At 47.4% G+C, this 22,090-nt stretch overlaps 1 protein-coding gene across 1 annotated transcript in view; it reads right to left on the minus strand.

The window, feature by feature from the left end:
* CFAP77 (cilia and flagella associated protein 77) overlaps positions 1-22,090 on the minus strand; it is a 60,084-nt gene that overhangs the window by 9,231 nt on the left and 28,763 nt on the right. Inside the window, exons 2-5 of the mRNA XM_027650390.1 lie at positions 15,288-15,387; positions 14,518-14,746; positions 2,226-2,328; positions 978-1,073 (exon numbers count right to left, since the gene is read on the minus strand). Of these exons, the coding sequence (XP_027506191.1) occupies positions 978-1,073; positions 2,226-2,328; positions 14,518-14,746; positions 15,288-15,387 (528 nt within the window). The remainder of the gene's footprint in view (positions 1-977; positions 1,074-2,225; positions 2,329-14,517; positions 14,747-15,287; positions 15,388-22,090) is intronic.

A 22,090-nucleotide genomic window follows, 5' to 3' on the forward strand; every position in this document is an offset into this window, starting at 1 on the left:
TAAAAATCGGCAGCGTGGCAAAAAAAACAACCCCATCAGAACAAGGGCTGGGGTGGGGAGCTCAGAGGTTCTTTGCAGTGGTATCTGTCAATGCCAGGTATGATTTTGGCCACGTAAACTCCCTGCAGGGTTTCAGTGCTTTCATTTTCTGGTGTTTCCTTTCCATTCCACTTGCCCAGCTCTTTCCCCTCCCTTCCTAAAATGCCCCCTAGCTCTTCACTTGAAGTTCCCCTGTAATTTACACCACAAATAAAGGTAACAACTCAAACAAGCACCCCAGAGAACAGCAGGTTGCACAGATGAATTCAGGGAGGTGTTTAGATCCCAGTGCTGGAACAAGAAACCTTCACCTTGGCTCTTATTTGGATCAATTAAAGGAAGTGTCATGCACATCTACAACCTGGCCAGACCCTTTGCTTAGTCTCAGGATAAATATTGTCAATCAGACAGTTTAGAGAGGTATCAAGAGTGCAGCTTTCTGGAAAGCTCTAATTCTTGGGTGGGAAAGCCTCCTGAAACATCTGGTGTGGTTTGAATTAGATGTGGTGAGAGCTGATGAAATGTCAGGGTACCAAAATGCAGGTGTGACTGTCCTGCTTGTGTAGGGCTGTTGTGGGAACACCAGCAAAGAACAAAGGCCACCCCTGTGGCTTTTGTGATACATAAAAAGATGCTCCTCATCTCATTGTGAGTGAAAGTGCTCACAAGTTAGAAAATAAGTTAGCTGGACAACTGCTGCCTCTCTTCCAGGGCTTATGGCTGGCAAAAGAATCCCACCCTGAAGTCCAAAAGGGGCTGATGTTTGAACCCATTCGGGACCACTTTAAGGTTTGGGTGTTGGGGAGCTCTGAGCTAAGAGCCTCATTGTGTCCTGAGGATGTTATTGGGACATGTGGGCTAGAAGGTGTCCCTAGAGCCCAGAGAAGTCGAGTTTAGCCAGGGGGTGGGTTGTGGTGGGATGTCAGAGTGTTCCATACCTTCTCAAAGCGGGTTGGGTGCCAGAAGGACTCCTCCTTGACGGGGGGTGGGTGCGTGCGCAGGTACGTGGTGCGATTGCCACGCACCTGGTCCAGCTGAAACCAAAGGGAAACAACAACCAGCTCAAACGGCTGCACAGCCACAGCAGCAGCCTGGTGTCATGCAGTGCAGGGACACTGGGGTGGGCAAGGCTAAAAGTCACTTTGGCCTGATGACCACAAGTGCCTGATGTGGGCAGTTTTTCAGGCCTGTGCAGCTGATACTGGTATTAAAATGTAATGATGAGGAAAACATGAGCAGCTGTCAGCTCTCAGTGTCTGCTTTATACAGCATCCCAGGGAGATGGTCACTTCCTGCAGGAAAGCCTGTGCCCTGAGCTACAGCAGTGGCTCACCACCAGGTGGGAAAGCCATTTCCACCACCTCACCATGGTGGGGTTTGCTGGTTGGCCTGGTGTTTGTTGCTTTCTGATTAATTGCAGCTCACAGTGCTTGATAGTCCCAGCACAAGCCAGTGCAGGTACCTGGTGAATGTTTTGGCCACTGCATGAAACCCTGGGGAGTCTGTCTGCTCTGTGGTCTAGGATATAGGTTTGTGTTGCTTAGTTCAGTAATTGGTGGCTGCAGGCTTTGGGAACTTGGTGGAGATAACTTAGGGAATAAAAACATCAGTCATTAATAGATAAAGTAGGGATGCACTTTCCAACATCTCAGGCTGGTGTATTCATAAAGGAGCTGCTAATTAAGGACACTGTTTTCCTGCATTTCAACTATAAAGCATAGTTTGTGATGGCAGTAAGCCCATTGAAATTGGTCATTACCATATTAGCTTGACTCTTCTTTGAGCCATTAACTAATAAAACAGTCATTGGCTGCTTTTAAATGATATTACAATGTTGGTGTGTTTAACAACCCAGTGTTATACTCCAACAACTGCTGTGGGTGCTGCCATCAACCACACCATGCCAGGGGCAGGGCTGGTCCTTCCAACATTTACTGGCTGTCCCCTTGTTGTGGCCACTGTCACAGGTAACCTGAGCAGAGCTGATGCTGCCCAAAGGACAGTCCAAGGGGCTCCTGGCATGGGGATGCTCACCTTTGTTAGGTTTCATCAGCCTTTTAGTAGTCAGGGAGGATGTTTTCCCAGCTGAGAGCCCTCCCCATCCATTGAGGGGTAGGGCAGTGGGGAGTTCTGCCCAGTAGCAGTGCAGTGCACAGCAAGGGGAAGCATTGCTGCAGTATTATTACCTTTTTCTTTTCGACTTTCTGGACTCTTGTCCGGGCTCTCTGGCGCTCCATCCACATCTCCTTGTATCTGTGTTGGATGATGTCATAAATGGGAGTGGAAGGCCTGGAAAACATTGAAAAGACAACAATATAATCTCCAGGGGTAATGCCTCTCTTTACCTCCCCATGCTGGTTCACATCTCTGCTCCTGGAAAGTGTTACTGGTGACAAGAGTAAAGCCTTGTACTGGGAAAGGCTTTTTCTTCCTCAAGAAACTTCAAACCCACATTCATTTGCAGTTAATACACCACAATCTCCACACACCTGGGCACAATTTCTATCTTTGCACAGCCTTTTGCAGCAGCTCTGTCCAGACCCTGGTGTGCTGGAAGGACCATGGAGCACCACAGACTTCAACTCAACCTTGGGCTGGGCTTTGATGTTGCCACCCTGGAGCTCAGAGGAGCAGCTCTGGCTGGATCCCCTCCAGTGGAGGAACCACTGAGTGCAAAGTGTGTTTTGCTAAAATGACACTGCTTTTGCTATTAAAATCTCTCTCATGTTTGCACCAAAGGCTGCAAACAGATGCAATGATGGATTGGGCAAGAGGAGTAAGTGCTGTCCTAAGCAATCTGAATAGGGATAAAAATGGACCCAATGCAGATGGTCAGGTGTCTGCAGCAGAAAGGAGAGCTGAAATGCTGAGCCCTGAGCTAGTTCCTGAGCTGCACAGACCAGATATATTTCCCTCTTGAAACAGGGTTCTAGGGAGTGTGCCGGGAGCAAGGGGGAGATAGCAGTGGAGAGGAGCTGCAGATGACTATGTTTCTAGAAAAACAGGAATAAAGGCAGTGGCTTATTGGCCAGTGTCCCATTCAGCTGCTCTGAGCTGGCATGAACCTGACCAGCTTGTGGCAGAGCTGCAGCCTGAAATCGTTGAGCCTTGTTCCTTGCAAGTGAGGATACTTTAACTTCATCAGCTGCTGTGGGAGGCAGAGCTGGCAGTGGCAGCAGCAGGATTCCTGCCTTGAGGACAGCGTATCAGTTATTGCTGTGGTCCTGCTGCTCTTCTTTTCCCCCAGAAGCAAACACTTGAGGGTGATGGAGGACCTCGAGCTCAAGTTTTATTGGTCCTTGTCCTTGCACACCTTGCTGAGGAGGGACTTTGCTGATCTCAGCAGCAGCAGATGACTGTGGAGCTCCCACCTGTGGCCTGCAGTGCCTTCAGCTGCAGCTCCCCTAACAGGGACAGTGCTTTCCCTGCCTGTCCCGACCAAGTGCAAGGCACTGGGGATTTGGGATAACTTCTGAGCCACCAGCTCCACCAGAAGGTCTTTTTCTGCAAAGAGCCCATGCGCCACAGAGTGAGCTGGTGCTTTGTGGCTCTTGGCAGGAGTGGGTCCAAAATTGACAGCCGCCAGCTTTTAGCAGCCTGGAGAATCCTTGATGATCACAGAGGGCACCAGCAGCGCGTATGCAAATAGTAACTCTTCTGTTTCTTGTTCCTTCACCCCTGTGGTGACTTTTATTACTTAATTATTGCACACCACATGCTTCAAAACAGCCTAATCTATGGTCGTGTTTTCTAATGATACTAGATGTGCAATCCAGCAATATACATCCCAAGGGGGCACTCATATCAGAGGAGACATCCTTCTGCAGACCTCCTGTTTCATACATCACATGCTGCAGGGCTTTTCAAGCCTTTGCTTACAAATCAGCTCTGCTGCTCCAGACAGTTATCTGGAGACACCCGGTGCCAAAGGCTACACTGACATTTACCCTTTGTCCCCTCTTCTTCCCCCTCCTTCTCTTCCAGTCTGGCATTTCACACTGATCAGAGCTGGGCAAAATATTTAGAAAGGTTAAAAGATGTGGTGAACCTGCAGTCAGGTGTCTTATTGTCTGTGTGGGGTCTCCAGTCTCATCGTGTGGTGTAAATTTTGGTATTCCTGACACATGGTGAACATTGCACATGAGCTTCTCTCCTCCTGCCCCTTTGCTCTCCAAGGTAGGAGCCTTCCTGGTGTGCAGGAATAGCAGGGAGGGATGCAGGAAAGCACTGAGCCTTTGTAGTCTTTGATTATTGATTTTTGTGGAAGTTGAATGGGTTTTCACATCTCTATGGAGGTGACTTTTACCTTCTCCAGTGGACCAGCCAGTTGGTGACTGATTAGTCCACAGCTGGCTTGTAAGTAAATGCTTGAAAGGACACATTTGAGTTGATGCTCTTCAGAGGTCCTTCCCTGCCGTGTGATTAATCGCATTTAAGTCCTGATCCAGCAAAGTATAGAGTCATGCCTGGAATGCTACACGCATGAACTGCCTCTGAAATCGGCGGGAATGACTCGTGTGCTCCGTTATCCACGTGAGCTCTGGTGGGGCTGCAGGACATGAGGCTTCATCTGCCTTTTCCTGCCTCCTTTGAGAGAAACACTGAGAGAGTGGGGAAGAGCAGGGGATAGCAGGTAACACACTTTGACTGAGGTTACTGGAGGAATTCCAGTGAGGCAGCTTTTCCTTTGTAGGTCAAACCCTGATCTCATAGGAGTGGATGGGGAGTTTGGCCCCGATATTGGTGAGACTTGGCAGGGTGACAGCCCTTATTTGCAGCTTATTTGGCCTTTGGGAAAATGTGCTCTCACCTCAGTGTTACTTAAGGACAGGAATGAAGGGCTTGTGTGCTCTGTTTCCTTTTGTCACCCTGCCCAGATGTCACTCCTGAACTGGGAGGATTTTACTGTGGGGAGAGCAGGGGAAGCATCCGCTGAAAATGCTTATTGCAGATTAAAATCCATCTCATCCAGAGTAACTCAGATCTCCTTGTTTTGGCACAAGCACCCTGCCACAGAAAGGAAAGGCAAAGAAGTTCTGATAGGATGTAACAAATTATTTATAATTATAGAAAAAAAATCCTCAGCTGCTTCCTTTTATAGTCAAATAGTTGGAGCCACTTCTAGTGTTGACATTTCCTAAATATTTTAAAATTTATCTGTGCACATTTTCAAAACTATTATCCCTGAAACAATTCCTGTCTCTTTAATAGAATCTCTCTAATTTACTTTCAAGAGTCAGGGTACAGACCTATTTTCAACTGAAATGACAAGCACCTGCTAACTTGGTTATACAATGTGGAATGCCAGTCTGCCAGAAATCTCCTGGAAAAGAAGCTGCAGCCTCCTAATAGGCTATTTTACTGTGAAAACAATGTTAAAAAGTATAATAAAGTATTAACAATATTAAAATAAAACAGTGTAGGCCTTAAATGAGCTACAAACTAGTTAAATCTATTCCATTCAATATGAGCCTTCAGTGCTTTGCAGCTGATACCTCAGAGCTGGGATTTATCTAAAATGAAGGCACCAGGGACATGCAAGAGAAATGGTAATTATAATTTGCAAACATTAGGCTGACACTTTTCTGTGTATGTGTGTATAAATTCTGACAGCTGTGATTGGTGCCATGCCAAATAGTGCTCCACCACCCTGGGAAAGGCTCAGTTTCTGGCAGGCCAGCCTCGGAGCAGCAGCTCATTAAAACTTTGGAGAAGGAGAAGTTGCCGAAAACAGGAAGGCGTCAGAACCATCTGAGGGATTTTTGGTACACGCTTGTTGAAAGGTGTTTGAGAAGAGAGCCTTGGGTCTGACAAACTGGAATTTTAGTACGCCTCTCCGTTCACAGTGGGGCAAAATAATTGGTCATCAGTGACTACTAATTTGGTTTAGTAGCCAGAGGCATTTTTTTTCTTCCCAGAAAATCAATGACAGTGCCGAGGTCTGTTCAGCGTGATTCAGCTCAAGACGGGTCCTCATTTAGCTCTTGATGCTTCTTCCACTGGAGACAGCTATTTTGTTAAAATGAAATTAAAATCTATCTATAATGCGCAGCTCAGGGAGTAGCACCCGTCAACGCCATGCTGCTCCTGAGGTTTCAAGGTTGTCAGTCTCCCCTCAAACTTATTTTCAAAGGTTTATATATCAACTGATACAGAAAAAAAAAAAGGTACTTGGGAAAAGCGGATACAAAGGACTTTGCTCAGGAAGGAGGTTTATAGCATCTTGAAAGGTGCAATCAATTTGATTGCTAAGTTGTGTTGTAAAAGAGTAAAAACTTGACTAGTGATTGCTTTCTTCTGGTGTAATTCAAAAGCAGAGGGGCTTGTAAATATTTCAGTGCCAACTCCAGCCCGTGGATTTTCCGGGTGGCTCTCCAGCCAGGGCAGGCAGCTCCCGCAGCACTTTTCCCGCTGCTGGTCAGGACGTGCTCGGGCGGGGAGCGGGGCAGGGAGCAGAGGACGATGTGCACAAGGCAGCGGCTCCCCGGCGGCCGCGCAGCTGTTTGGGCTGTGCCGAAAACGCTGCTCTGATTTCAGCGGCAGCTTAGAGGCAGCAGGATCTGGCCCTGCAAAGGTGCTTATGCAACAGATAAATCACAGAATGGAATTTGTCTGCAGTCCTGATGTTAAAACCGTGTTGCTGCACCACTGCCTATCCCGAAACTTTAACCCTTTCTTGAAAGGTTAATGACGTTTCAGGGGGGTTTAGTCCTTGCTGGTGTCCTTCCATCTAAGAGGTGCTTTTGCTGCATAGCCAGGATGTGTCTTTGGGATCTTCAGTCCTCAGGGAGCAGTTGCAGGGGCACCACCTTTATTCCTTTCTAGTGTACCTCATGCAGGGGAGGGTTTGTCCCGTGATAGCTGTGTCGGTACAGAGATCTCCCCGTGGCTCCTGACAGGCCAGCAGAAGTTCCCACCAGGGAACCCTCAGGGTCATTTCTTGTGGAATCATTAGGGTTGGAAAAGACCTCCAAGATCAAGTCTAACTAGTTTCTTCTTGGGAAGCAGTTTGGTGTCCAGCATCTCTTGGACACATTATCTTCAGATATTCCATATTATCTTCAGCAAATAAAGCACAAGCTGGGGGGTCTGTGACTCTGCTTGGGGCCTTGGGGTACCCCCAAAGCAGGCAGCAGTGAGACATTAGTGCTCAGCTCCCTCTGCCCTGAAAGGGGGCTGAGAGCACAGGAAGATTCTGCTTACAGCTCCCTTGTCCTGCTATATTGTCTCCCTTCCTCCCTGGTTACTGATGGGCTGGAGGTAGCCATCTATCTCCCATTAATTTGTCTCCGCGTAGCCCAGCAGGAAGCTGGGGTGTGATTACAGCTCTGGCCCTCGTGCGAGAGCCGGCACAGCCCCGGCATCCCCCTGCAAACTGCCTGGCTCTGCCTCGCCTTAATTGTTCCCCTTTGGCCGGTGGACCTGTCTCCTCTAACAAGGGCTGCGAGGAGGGCCGAGGTAATTGAAGCACTTAGCCACAGTCCCCAGCACTGCCTCCTGCAGCTAATTAGGAAAGAGGGCCGCTGGGCTCTTCATTATTTCTTTTAATTGTTTGTGGGTTTTGCATAAGGGTGAATGGCAGAAGAGGGATGTGCAGTTAGCGGTGAATTCTTGACTTTGAAATTTGTATAAAAGGTCACTTACAATTTGTTAACGCTTTTCACAGGGGTGAATTCAATTAGCGTCTCTGAAGTCCCCGCACGTGTGTGGGTGTGTTTGTGAGGAGAGGGAGAGACGGCAAAACACGCTGGGTGTGAGCCTGAAGGCTCTTCATTTTCCTAAGAAGCCTGTAGACTATAAAGTTATACACCCCTTACAGCTTTATGGTCATCTAAATAGGTCCTGTCAATAAACCCATGGAGAGGCCCAAAAGATCATTTTCAAATGATCTCCACTTGTCCTCACTTTCCATTAACCACTGAAGAAAATAACAAGAGAAAAATTGGCAGAGAACACTCAGGGACCAATTTTTTTTTTGCAGTCTTTGGGCTGGCAAAACTCTCGGTTGCAACAGTGGGTCTTCCACCCGTGTGGCAGCTGTGGGATCTGTGCTGCCAAGGCACTGATTACTCTGAATTTCCAAAGCTTCTTTACAATCCTTGTAATTTGGGTGAGGAAATAAAAATATAAATTATTTCACCGTGGGCAGCCAATGAGGCAGTGGCTTCTTCTAAGTGTCAGAGGATCTGTTATTTTGCTCCAAGGGCTCGTATGTATAGAACAGTAAAAAGAATAAAATCCATTGTAAACATGCACTTTAGAAGATTTATCAGATGCTCAGAGCTGTACTTAGGAGTACACATGGATACAAGAGCACCAATTTGCTTTACTGTTCCCTCCCAGGCCGAGTGAGATGTTTACTTGCAACAGTCCTAAATGCACAAATGGAAACGTGTCTTGCAGTGAAGATACCAAGACAGCTCTTACCCTTTAAATAACTGGCTTTACAAGCTGAAATTTGTGTGTTAGCATTGATTTCTGGGGTTGGAGATACCCTTTGGCTGACTCAGTTGAAGATTATGTAGGGTTGTCTTCAACATATTTGTCTACAGGCTGGAACTCTGCTGTTACTCTTTGAGAAACTCAGGTGGGACGTGATTCTGGGACAGAGCTGTTCTGCTTGGGGTCTCAATCCGTGGCTGAGAGTGAACAGTGCTCAGTCTGCAGCCACCAAGAAATGCAAAACATCCCAATGAGTGAAAAACCAAGAAAAAAACCCCTCCAATGCTGAGCAAAATAAATCAAAGAGCAAGGTCTTCCCCTTGACCTCCATCCCATGCTTGAATCTCTCTGGATGGGTGGGAACATGACTTTGTTTGAAAGGAGAAGATGTCAATGAGGGCTGAAAAGCTTTGCTTTCACAAAAAGGATTCAGTGGTTATTCCCCCCTGACCCAGGTTTTCATTGCACAGGCAGCAAAAGCAGAAGTTGCTAAAGGAAAAAATCCACTTGTGGCAAGAAGTAGTTTTAGATGGTAAAAGTTTTGAAAGAATTTTTCAGCCAGCTGTAATCAATGGAGATAAACCCACAGACAACAGCCAGTCTGTGTGAGAGAGTAAATTACTTTCCTATTCAGTGTAAACTGGTAATAAGGGATCTAAATCTCTGTTCTTTAGATCTTTTTTTTCCCAGCTCTGTGGCTGATGTGCAGGACCCAAACCTTATGCCAAACCATGGCTTGCCTGTTTATTTTCTCTTAAGCTGTGAACCTAAAGTAGTCAGAAACTGTTACAACTGCAGTAAATAACTACACTGGAGGAGAATCAGCGTCTTCATGGGGCACTCAGGAGTTTTTGAAGGGTGTAACAGGTTTTTCTGCCCAACCAGAAGCTGCAGCCACCGGGGCACGAGGCAGCGAGATGCAGGTGGATGGGGCTGGGAGCTCTGCGGTAGCGATGAGAGCACACACCCAGCCTGGAACATTTCCAGTGGAAGAAAACTATTCTTGAAATAGAAATTCTTATCTTAGCAGTGTGAGAATGTGCCTTTCACTGTGGAATTGGATGGGATATGTAATTATCCGAGCTGATGGGAGTCCTGTATTTTTTCAACTTGGTTGCGTTTTTCTGGCGCTGTCATCCTGACAGTGATTCCAGTCACTATGTCACATTTTTACAACTTGTTTTGTCAGTGCTCAGATATTTCTTTTTCTAAAAGTTTTGTTTGCCCTAATCCTTAGGATTTTAATGGCTTTACACTCTCTTTGTTTGGCTTCTAGTGCTCGTGGGTCAGATGTGGGCTTACTGTGATATTAAACTTTCTTGCCTGTCCAGCTTTTCCCGGTGGGTTCTTTCCAGGAACACCCTCTGCTTTTCAACATCATATCTTTGCAGCTGGTCTGTATCTAGATTAGCTTTTTTTTCAGGGCCATGTATTAATGACCTGAAATGTTCTCTAAGTGTCTCAAAAATAAACCTACCAGTGCATTCCATGTGCCAAAGAGATGCTGGAAATACCTCAGCACCTTTTGGGAACTTTCTGAGCTTTGTTCTGTGTGAAAACATCATGGGTGGAAAGATCACTTGCTAAGCAGAGCATGAACATTGAAACCTTCCTTTTTGGGCAAGGTGAAAGAGTAGGACAATTGCAAATGATACAAATTAAGGAGGAGGTATTAGATAATTGATGCCCTTGGCCAATTGTAACAATTCAAAGAGAGATTGCAGTGACCAAACGCTTTAGAGAGGCGAGTTTGCTGCAGGAACATGGTGAAAGCAGCTGCCAAAGGATTAAGACCAGTTTTAGAGAATGGGAGGTGGAATGGAGGGAGGAGATGAAGATAGAAGGAAAATGGGATGTAAAATTCGGGAAAGGGACAACTGAAGCGAAGGCAGACAGTGGGGGGGACCCGGCAGGAGCCATGGGGATGACAGAGTGCCAGGGAAATCCTGCCAGCACACCCAAGGTCAGCCCAACCTACAGGCCAACTGCCAAGTGGATGGCAGCACGTGGGAGACAGGGTTATGGCCATGCAGGGTTGGAAGGAGGTCCAGGTGCAGGATGGCAGAGAGTGGCACGTCTGTGCAGTCCTTGTGTCCAGGAATAGGTTCTGGGACACAGTGGGAAGACTTAGGGAACTTACTAAGAGATGAATGAAAGCTTTTCTCTCAAAGCAGCCCTGGCAGTGTTGGGCAGTGTGTTCATGCTGAGGGTGCACTCTGCTTGCTCCTGGGGAGAGAACTTGTGCTTGGGGTACCAACTGTGTGCTGGTGTTATTTTGGCTTCAAACTCCTTGTGTGACCTTGCACAAATCAATATAATCTAAAATCTGGCTATAGACAGCGGCCACATCTTTGTGGTTATTTCTAGTTCCAAAAACTGTTCATTTAATGTTGGCTAATTTCAGTGCCCAGTGAAATTCAATCAGAGAAGGTGGTCAGGAGGATAAATGTGGGTCTGGACATTGACTGGGGTGTCCAAATGCACCTTGAATGACAGGCTGTATTGACACCAGTGAAGCTCCTGCAATGCTCTGTGTCTTTAGGTCTCCACTATCATCAAACCCCAGCCCTCTCAGTGCCCTCCATCCTCCCCCTTGTAAAACAAGGTCATTATTGCAAAGAGTGTGGGGTTGAATAACCTGCCAGTAGTGCTGTGTTGTGGGGCTATTTTGAATGAAAGGACCTGGGATTTAGGGCCAGGAGGACAGCAACTCTCATCTGCACACATCTTATAGCTTTGTAATGTCATGCACAGAGCATGAGGATGGGGTTTAGCTCCTGGAGGGGAGGTGTTGCCAATGATGGGCATTTTCCTTGGAAGACAAACCTGTAGACCTGCTTGTGTGTTGTTAGCCCCACGCCTCCACTCAGTGGCCATGTGCTCTCTTGCAAATTGTGGCTTGCACGAGGCAGCTCTGGTAGAGATCAGAAGCTGGAGTGTGAATTGGGGGAGGCTGACTGGAGGGTGCCCCTTGGGGGAGGCTGGGACCCCACCACATCCTCGTTACCGCTGACCTTGGCACGAGCACTGCCTGCTGATGGATCGGCTCCAGAGCTGGACAAGACCCTGGGGAACCACTGCATTATCTATTATCGTCCCATCAGTGCCTCCCCTGACCCCTCCCAGCTCCGAATGCCACAGGCATCAGGGAAGGAATAAATCTCTGTCTGATACTGAGAGAGGGAAGGGAACGAGAGCAGGAAAAAGGAGAGATGAAAAATGTCCTTTTTATGACTCTCACAACAAAGCTGGCCACATGATTCGTAGCAAACATTACTCTGGGAAAAGGGAGGGAGAGAATGGGGAGGGGGGAATCAGCAAAAAGCAGAGCTGCTTCTCTCCCCTGGAAGATGCCCACGGGGAATTAATAGAGGGGTATGGGTGACCTTTGAAGGTAAATATCCCAGGAAAAGAAAGGAAAGAGGCCTCAGAGCTTCAGAAAGCCCACTCTGTCTGAGGCTGCCTGGTGAAATGCTCCATGCAGCACACGTCCACCGTGAGGGGAAAACACAGGCTCAAGTGCTCTGCTGTGCTAGGGGGAGCAGCAGGGCCAGCCCGTGATTAATAAGGCACTAATAGCAACCGCAGCACTTGTGCTCATTTCTGTTCGGGATGATCCAGGAGAGCTCATACGTGTGAGCCTGGGGAGAACTCCTGACCTTGGTGTCTTTAGGAGACAGAAGCCTTTAGTAGCACGGCCTGAGCCTGGGGCTGAGCAAGGGCTGGAGATAAGTTGCAGGGTTTGAGAAGCCCCTTGTGCATCACCCCCTGACCACAGACACCTTCCTGTGGCAGCTGCTGAGTTATTTGGGTTCTAAGCCCTGTGCTGCTGTTCCCAGGGGGGCAGCCCAGCCCCTGCAATTCCCACGGTGTGGGAGAGCCTCAGCAGAGTTGTGGGTGTAGACTGGGAGGGTTTGCAGACTGGTGTTCTGGGGCTGTCCCAGAGCACCACTGGCATCAGGAAGGGTGTCTCCAGCTGCTTCCAGTGCAGTGGGAAAGCACCTTTGCTCTCTGCCCTTCTTGGCCATGTTGTCTGTGCTGTGGGCTGGGGAATGATGAGCAGGCTCTGTTCTTGCTGGAAAACTTCACTGCACCTGAGAAGTTTATCCAAGCTGTTATTTCTAACAGGCATGGAGTGCTTGGAGTCATGGAAAGAGACCATACACCACTGTTTTTTTCTTCTGCCCCCAGACAAGCACATGCCTCAGCTGGAAGTGCCTTCTCAGTCAGCAGCACTAAGAATACAGTCCCACAGGGCTTAGAGTCCAAACCCAACTTAAATCTATTGGCAACCAAGTCATTTTTAGCAAGACAGGTCTTGCTGAACCTGGGGAGCTGTTACTAGGGATGAGCTTGGGCTGGGGAGTGCTCACCAAAGCTCGTTTCTTTAACTTGCCAGTCATGGAAAAGTGTGTTAAACTCCCACTTTTACCAAAATGGCTGTAACAGCTCCTTGGTAGTCCCAGTAATTTGATTTTATCTATAACGTGCTTTTAAAGTAAAGGGATAAATACAATCAGTCTGCATAAAAGGTAGCTATTAAGGAGCAGGCTAGTTGTACAATAATAACTTTAAATTAAAAGCCCTTTCTCACTACTTCTGCTGTTGTGGGGTCTGCACATTTTCCTTAAAACTTTTGAAATGTGCCCAGGCTTCTTACAGGCAGCCATTTAACCTCCGTTTATGAAGAAATAAAGCAAAATTGATGTTGATTTTGGTCTACATTGGGGGATACTTTTGCAACATAAAAGCCCTTTTGCCTGCAATTTGCAGAGCAGCCCTGTCACATTGGTGAGGGCTGATACTGATAAAGATAAAGCTTTATAGCTGGGGCATTTGCAGCTAACAGCAAGCTAATGCTACATTTTCATTTTGATGCAATTAATGTTAATGTCTGCTACGAAAATTGTCATTAAATACCATTTTAAAATCCATTCAATTTGCATATGCAAAGGCCATTTACTATCATGTAAAATACACGGTGCCGTTCATCATGTCTTTTCTCTAGAATTTGTAGCTGTTATTTTTCTGGTAGTGATTATTATCTAGCTCTTAAAATGAAACCTAATGTCTGGTCCAGACCTGCACAGAGCAAGAAAAAGCCTCTGTGCTCCAGCACAAGCAGGACTTTCAGAGGCTTTGAGTGCTGGTTTGTGCTGGAGTCCACTGGCTCTTTCAGCCTGCTGTGCTCTCCAGCTGCCCCTGAGTGAAGCCTTAAACATCCTTCTGCAGTGCAAGGGATGGATGGGGAGGATTATGCCCTTCTGGAGGGGCTGCTGGAGGGTCAGCTTGTACCAGCTCCCCTCCAGCCATTGGGAAGGGAGCCCAAGGAAGCAGAAGGGAGCAGTGAAAACCTTCTTTACCTCTATTCTGCTCCACTACCAGTTTCTGCCCCATGCAGGGTGATGAACTAACAAGTGGGAGAGAGTGGGATAAAGAACTTGAACTGATCCTTAACTCCACCTGAGCATTTCAACCAGTGCAGACAAGTAGAAATGCTATTGCCCTGATTTTTTGACCCTGGGAAGCCATTTTTCTGGCTTATAACTCTTCATATTTCTTGAACTTACAGGGTTGGCATTGAACATGTTTTTAAGAGGTTCCAAGCCCTTAATGCCACAGGTTAAATGGGGCTGTCTTGTGGCATGTCTGATAGATTTAGGTAGTTGATTATCAGACAGAAGTGTAATCAGACATGGAAGTTGTCATGTGGAAAGGGGGGGATATGCCCAAACCCTCTCCCAGTGCAACCTCCAATAACAGGTGGTTATCAGTGTTTAGGGAACCTTTGTGGGGCATCCTGACCATGCTTCATCTGGGAAGCAGCAGCTGTGTCTCCTTCTGTAATTCTTATTCTCCTTTAACTTTTAACCCTATCCATTGCCCCCCAGAAGTGATCTATGACCCAGCAGCAGCCTATGCAGGTGCAGGGCACTTGTGTTTTGGGGACTGTGCTAGCTGGGATGTGGGAGAGATGTAGATGTGAGGGTAGGAAGGGGTAACTTCATTCGGAGAAGGGCCCCAAGTCTTCCTTACCGTGCTGGCCTGCCGAAAGTCATGTCTGGGATTTTGGGAACCCAACTGAGGAATCTGTTCTCATCTTTTAACCGAATGTCCATGAACTTGTAGTAGAGCCCGAACTCGCGGGCTGTGGTACAACCGGCCTTCACGGCCCCGCGGTCCATGGTGAGGAAGTCCCTGGGCATGATCTTTTTCCCGGGGCCCAGGACGTTCCTGGGCTTTATTGAGTCCCAGTGGCCTATGGCTGGAAGGAAATAGGAGAGGCATCTCAGTTAGCTCCTCTTTGGGAAGGGAGGCTGATGTCTGTGCACTGTGCACGAGGGCCCTGTGTGGCCAAGGTGCATTTTGTCACGGCTTCAGTGTGCAGTGAACTTCATATCCTGTCCCACTGCATTTCATATGGGGACACCTCCCATCTGAAGTGGATGTCTTCTCACCCTCCACCCTGGCTTGCTCAGGAGGCCTGATTTCAGAGGGAAATTGTCCCTGAGAGCACAAAGTAGGAGCTCTAACAGAGTTCTGACAGTGGCCAGGTGAATCACCCTTTGCAAGTGCCACACCCCTCTCTGCCCGGGCTCTGTGTGAGCCTCCCAAAGTTTCCGGTATGATAGAGGAACTTTACTGATCACCAGGCAGTTTGTGTGATATTAATGAAAGTGGGTAAATGTTGGAGTTGTGCACCTCCAGCCTGATGAGAAGTATTGAAGAGCCTTGGGAATGGGAGGATATTCCCTGCTAGCATTAGGACCTTGTTGCAGGTCTGTATTTTAGTGGCAGTGTCATACCTTCAGCAACTCCTCCATCTCTCTTGTGCACGTACATCCCATAGGTAAAGTCAAGGCCTGGCAGGGAGTAGCAGTTTCGCAGAGGCTTCCCCACTTCATGCTGCAGAAAAGTGAAGTTAAAAAAGCATAAAGAGCTTTTCTGTTAAGATAAAGCCCCTGAAAATAAAAGTTTGTAACGGAACATGGCCACAAGTACCAGGAGTGGCTGTGGCTCCCCTTGGCAGGGGTTTGAATCTCACTGCACAAGCACAGTGCAGAAGGAGCTGAAGCCTCTAAGGGATGCTGAATTTCACACAAGTTTGTAGTTGAGTTATAAAGCAACCCAGTCTTGCTGGAAATAGGGGTCCTGACTCAATATATATGGATTTGAAATATTTTTGTTTGGTTAATGTCCCGATTGGTTGGGATGCCCAGCTGTGGTGTCTGCTGGGGAGACCAAAGCTAGTCTTTACTTTATTTTGACTTATTTTATTTCCAAGTTGTGCATCCTTCTAGAAAACTGCCATAAACTTCCCCAGGCACAATCACATGGCTGCTCCTGCCTGGGAATAATCAAGACACAAGGCATGTTACAGGAGGAGGATAAGGGGGATGAAGAAGGGACAGCAGAGCCTGAGGCTTATAGCATAGAAGAGAACTCGAGCTCAATAACCTCATTTCTATTTAGTTTTAAAATGAACTTTTCCCCAGCCCATGTGTGTCCCAGCCTGGTGGTGTCTGTGGGATTAACTGACCTCCCCTCACCCCTTTTGTCTTTCCCCTCCCATTTCCATGGTGAAGTCACTGCAGGATGTGTGTGTCTTGAAACCTTATTGCTGCTTGAAGGGAGGCTGTGGAGGAGGGAAGGGAAGGGGTGGGAGCCTGGCAGCAGCTTTGGTCTGTGTGTCCCTGTGAGGGAAAGCTGGAGCAGGGTAGCAAGTCCCCAGGAGCCCTGAGGGCCTTGTGTGGGTGCCTTGGGACAGGTTATTTTCCATGGGAAGGGTGTTAGAGGAGCTGGGGTGTTGTAGGTGTTGGCAGGTCTTGTTGGGAGAATGAAAGTGCTGAAATACTACTCTAGTGCTTCTCATTGAACACCAACACTGAGATGACCATTACTACACTCCAGAGTAAACGCTGTGTGGATCTGGAGGTGCTGAATCAAATGCAGACCAAGTGAAAAGAGACTGCAAATGAACCACCTCCAGCTTCCCACTCTGGCAGGCTGCAGCTGTACAGCAGGGATAAGGGACTCAGCTTATTGGAGCTCCTTGTGTAGGAACATCATCCAAACCCGAATTTACATTCTGCTCCCAGTCAGGACTGTGCAAATCCTGGCCAGGGCCTCAGAGCAGCCATGGCTCTCCTGTACTCTGCTGGCTGCTTTCCAATCTGCTCTTCTGCATCACCCTCAGCTCAGGCAAAACTCTCACTGATCCAGTTTTGCCTGGAGAGTGAGGGTTAATAACCCCTGCCCAAAACAAGCACCTTTCCAGGGGGCTCTGTGTTGAGCTCTCTAGAATTTGCTCCTAATTCCTCAAACGTTTTCACCCGGAGACATTTCTTTGTGCACTCAGCTGGGGGTTTCTCAGCTCCTATCTCTATACGTAGCTACACAAGCCCTAAAAGCACACAGTGGCTGTGGCACTGGGATCCTCATCAGTGTGTCCAGGGGGGAGATGGTGGTGCCTTGATCATGGTGTGACAACAGGTCTGCTCCTCTGCAGAGCCTGGCAAGCTGGCTGCCGGCTTTGCCAGTTTGGGATCACTGGGATCATTGGGTCTGCACACCAGTACAGTGATTCTTTCAAGTAAATCCGGGGTCTTACTTCTCAGGTCTGGGAGGGAGGTGCTTCATCTTGTTCCTGTTAAATCCACACACTTGTAACACTATAAAGCAGGTGTGGTATCCTCATGATTCTCAGGAGCACAAGTTCACCAGAAAATGAGTTTTCTGGCCTTGCTAAGATTCTTCGATAGGCTCAAAACCAAACCCCCATGAGGCTCCTTGCCCTGCGCTAAAACACAGATCCTTTGTGGCCAACAGACCTCTTTGAAAGCCATCCTGTCAGCTACCTGATGCAACCTGTGCATGACATGGCTGCATTTCCCTAGCTGCCTGTGGCAGAGGAAGGGACTGTCCCTTGCAGGTGTGTCCAGCACTGAGCACGAGGGGAGTGAGTGTGTTTTTAGTGCTGCCACGAGTGAACTGCCACCCCGGCAGTGCTGAGCCATATGTGCCCGCTGCGTGTGAGTCGGGAGCTCACGCACAGCACACAAACCTCTGCCAGGGATGATGAAGTGGCTTTCACTGCTGATCTATTTCCCCTGTATTTACAGCTATTTTTAGATTGGTTGTCGCTGGTGTACGAGGGAAATGGTGTAACGTTCCTCAGGCGCGTGAGAAAAGGCTTTTTGCAGGGATCATGTTCGGATACGGGATCAGTTAAGTGAGGTCAGAAATCCGCGATGATGGCAAAGGTGTGGCAGATGGGAGAAAATTGCTGAGAAACTGCAGGAAAGGAGAGAGGTTTGTAACCTGTGGCAAAGCTGCTTCCAGACCCTCGAATGCAGAACTGTGTAGAATGAAAGAAATTACGGGATTTAAAGAGTCTTTTTTGTAGAGCACCTGAAGTTAACACAGTTGGGTGTTTACTCCGTCACAAAATGAGTGCATGCTGTTTCCTTTTATGATCAGGTGGCATTTTACAGTCACTTTGCACTGAATAAATAAAGCTGAAGGTGCTGGATAATTAATTAAAAAAAAAATCTGGTCCAATATGTTGAACATGGAGAGAATCTGTGCCTGAATCAAAATCAACGAACTCAGAGGACTCTGGTTGCCTGCCAACATCTTTTACCTACAAAAGAAGGGGAAGGATGTAGCAGGAATGAATCTTGCTTGGTGTAATCCAAGATTACAGCCTTTCTCATTCATGAATTAACAAAATGCTGTTTCCAGCTCATGGGCTGGTTTCATTTGTTTGTCCTGGGGCATTATAGGTGTGCTCTGTCATAAAGCAGTGGGGAGAGTGAGCCAAAGTTGATGCAGAAGGTCCTTTTTTCTCCCCCAGCTCCAGCACCGTTCCCTGTGTTCAGGTTTAGGCTGTCACAAAGCTGCTTGGCTGGAATACAGATCTGTCTGACAGCTGTGCCCATCAGCAGACAACTTCATTAAACCTCATTAAGATGTCATTTCTCTGCCTTATTTCCCACCTCTTGGCTCTAATTAAAACCGTCTCTCTCTGCATCCCAGGCGGTCCTAATTTTCTCTGGGTACCTTCTGCAAGTTTTCTCCCTTTACGACCTCAGTGAGGAAAATCCAGCATCCTAAATGCTGTTTATCCAGCCTGCTTGGAAAGGACAACTCTAGACTTTTTCCTGAAGCATTCCCAGAGCACCCAGCAGAGATAACACCTCCTCCCAGGGCTGCAGGAGATGTGCACTGAGGCTTTGTTTGCTCTCTCCAACTGTCTTTAGGGACCTGGCTAATCCATCCTTTCCCCTTGGACATGACGATTTTCGTGGTTGAACTGGGTGTGTCTGGACTGGGTTTGGAGGGTGCCGTGCTCAGACCAGCCCCAGCACAGTGCTGGGGGTGTTTGATCACTAGGGATATCTTGGCTGGCTGAAAAGCAAGAGGTGTTGGGCGTATCAGGATATCCCTGACCTTTGCCAGGTAGTTTCTGATTTCTGAGCCCTGGATTTGTATCTGAGTGTTGGAAAATGTTTGCTGTGAAGAAAGAGGAGTCTGTGAGAGGTGGATGCACTGTAAAGGTGTAAGGAAGCACAAAACCTTTCAGGTTTTGTTGCAAGACATATTTGTGTTTCATCCCCTGGTATTTATGGCCCAGTGACACACATTGCATCAATTTTCTACAGACGACCGAGACGGGTTGGAGACGTGTTTGTGCAGAGGTACAGCGAGAGACAGGCATGGATTTTTAATCCCTGCCTCTGCAGCCCTTCACTGGGAGGGAATGCCGGGCAAATCCATGAATCAGCCGGGGCTGCCCCATCCCCTCCTCTCTGGCTCTGTGGCCACCTGCAAACTCTGCGCCGGTGCCTTTTCATCCTGCCAGGCCCTGCCTCCCTCCCACCTTCTGTTCCCCTTTTCATGACACCCCCTTGTACAGTAAAGCCTCCCGTCACGCTGCCATTACTATTATTATTGCAGATTTACTGCACTTGCAGAGTGAAGTGATTGCAGTGACAAGGCCCAGCATTTTTCCCTCCTTCCCCCCGCGACAGCTTGAAATCAAGCCCTTCATTTGCATTTACATGATCTTGCTGTGCAGCTTATGAGATCGGGAGATTTATTTGCTACTTAGCTTGATGTTTGATTACACTCTAAGAAGGCAGTGAGCTACAAAGTGCAGGGATACATCAGAACTGAGCTACTGAAAGCCTCTGGGGGACAGTAACTCAACATCAGGTTTAGGTAGATGAGAAAGGGAATGTTCAGTGTTTTGAGAAAGGCAAATTTGATGAGATTTGGTTTTGTTTTTTTTTTTGTTAAGGGTGGAGGGAAAAACTTTCCCTCTCTCAGAAAAAAAAACAAACCAGGAAAACAAGAATGTTGCTATAAAAACACACCTGAAAATTTGGATTTGTTAGTGCAGAAGAAATCCTAGCAGGGGCTGGTGGCTGCTGGGCTGCCTGCTGCTAACTGGTTGTAACTTCCACTTCCAAGAAGATTATTAATAATAAGTTGGCAGTTGTCTTCAAAGCTTTTCATAAGCATTAAAGGTCAAAGTCAAAGGAAGTTTTGCTTGATGGACCACCACAAAATCTGTCCCTGATTTATTAAGCTTCAAAACACTCCACTGAGCATTAATCCTCTGTAATAGTGGGGAAACTGAGGCGGGGAATCAGTGTGACCATGTAGGACAGCAAAGGGAATGGAGTTTGGACTGAGGAGAGAAGCAGACCATTCCTAATAGTCACTGAGTTCAGAGTGGGAGACCAAATTATTACAGTGTCCCACAGCAGTGTGAGATTATTCCAGAGAAAAGGGTGATGGTTGGGCAAACTGCTGCCCTCAGAGTCCGGAATGGCAAAGCTCGAGGATCTTGCTGTGAGTTTAACTCCTTCAAATTTACCTCATTACAAATGCTCCAGACAGGGTAGACACACTGCTAACCCAAAGTATGTCTACACATGCAATCTGTGCTAATCAGTGCTCCTGACTGACCTGCACTGGGAGTTGTAGCCTTATTAGATACCAACCTTTGAGTGTCAGGTCTAAGTTTGAAAGGTTTTGCCCTCTGAAAGCTACGTTTTGTGCAATGCTGGCAGTGGAGGCTGGGTTGGATAGGGCAGATAGAGAAGGCAGATGGCACTTCCAGCCCAGGATCTCCCTTCCCAACCCTGGGCATCATCTTCCCTGCTCACAACAGGGCTGTAACACCCACAACCAAAGGCCACACACGAGTCCCCAGCACAGAAACCCCCATCTAGGGAAGGCACTGTCTGATACAGCCACTTCTGTGTGAACTGTTTGCACTCAGCTTTTAGTCTTGAAAATTGCCCTGAGATATGCTATTACAATTAATCATTAAAGACTTAAGAAAGAGTATACCCCATTACATAAAAGACTCCAGCGATGATCTTTATCCAACTTGTAAAATGGGCAGACTTGATGCGACTGAATAATTTTCCTCTCATCTGCACAAAATCATGAATGCAAGTCAGACTTTGAGCCTGAAGTGAACACTGCGAGACCAGCTTATAATTACCAAAACAGAAAAAAAGAACAGCGTTTTCTAATGAATGACAAGCCACTAGGTGGAAATCTAATTTGGTCTAATTAAGCAGCCTTTGTGAGGATTTGTCTTTAGATGAAAAGAGGGAGCCAAAGAGATCTAAATGCAAATGAACTCTATCATTTTGGTTTTAAAGGGCCAGGCACATATCAAAGTATTTGCGTACACAACACTTTCGTTTGTCTTCGTGGGTGTATTCACCTTCTGGTTTTCCATTGAAAAACCCTGTTTGCCCCAAAATTCTGGCACTCTGAATGCTAGTTTTTATTGAATTAGAAGGTAACGTGCCATTAGAGGAACAATTTTAGCAGTAGCGTATTGCAACTGTTAAAATTGCCTTTCTCTGTAACAGGGCTGCTCTTTTCTTTTGAAAATGGGCTTAGAAAAAAAAAAGGGATATTTTTTGCGAAGGAGTCAGATCCCAAGTCTGTCGCTGTCGATGTGTGGCACCGAATAACTCTCAGGTCTTTGGGGGCACCTGCTGGACCCTGAGCTCCTCCTCGGCGCCTCCGTGTCAGGATGAATTACTTCAGCATTGATAAATCACCAACACCTTGCCCAGTTGTGCTATTTCTGCTGATTCTGCCGACAGTCTCCACGCTGGGAGCAGGCAGCCCAGGTACAGCCCCAAAGGCTGAGACTCACCGAGGTGTTTGACTATAATTGAGATGGAAATATTGAAAACGATCTTCTCCTGCTCTATTAAATCTGCTCCTGCCTTTAAGATAAATTTGAGTCCGTGTAAGGTTTTGTGCCAGCGCTGAAGGTCAGAGAAGCACATGTGTTTCTGTAGAGGGTGTCACAGCTTGTGAAGTTCACATCAGCCCCTGCCTGCTCACAGCCCTGGAGAACAAACAGGGTCTGTAGTCAGCAGACAAAGTCCCTGGCAGGAGGGATGGGTTACTTGGGCTAAACGAAGATGGGGGCAGTTTACAGCTATCACTAGACTGAGGTTTTACCTGTATATGATTTTTCTTGAGCTACAACTGCCATTTACCTCTAAGAGACAGAATGAACCTGGGATAGATTTGAGGACATGTAGGGACAATGGCAAAGAGGTTT

The sequence above is a fragment of the Corapipo altera genome, unplaced genomic scaffold (assembly GCF_003945725.1).
Source record: "Corapipo altera isolate COAL_440 unplaced genomic scaffold, ASM394572v1 268, whole genome shotgun sequence".
Lineage (NCBI taxonomy): Eukaryota > Metazoa > Chordata > Aves > Passeriformes > Pipridae > Corapipo > Corapipo altera.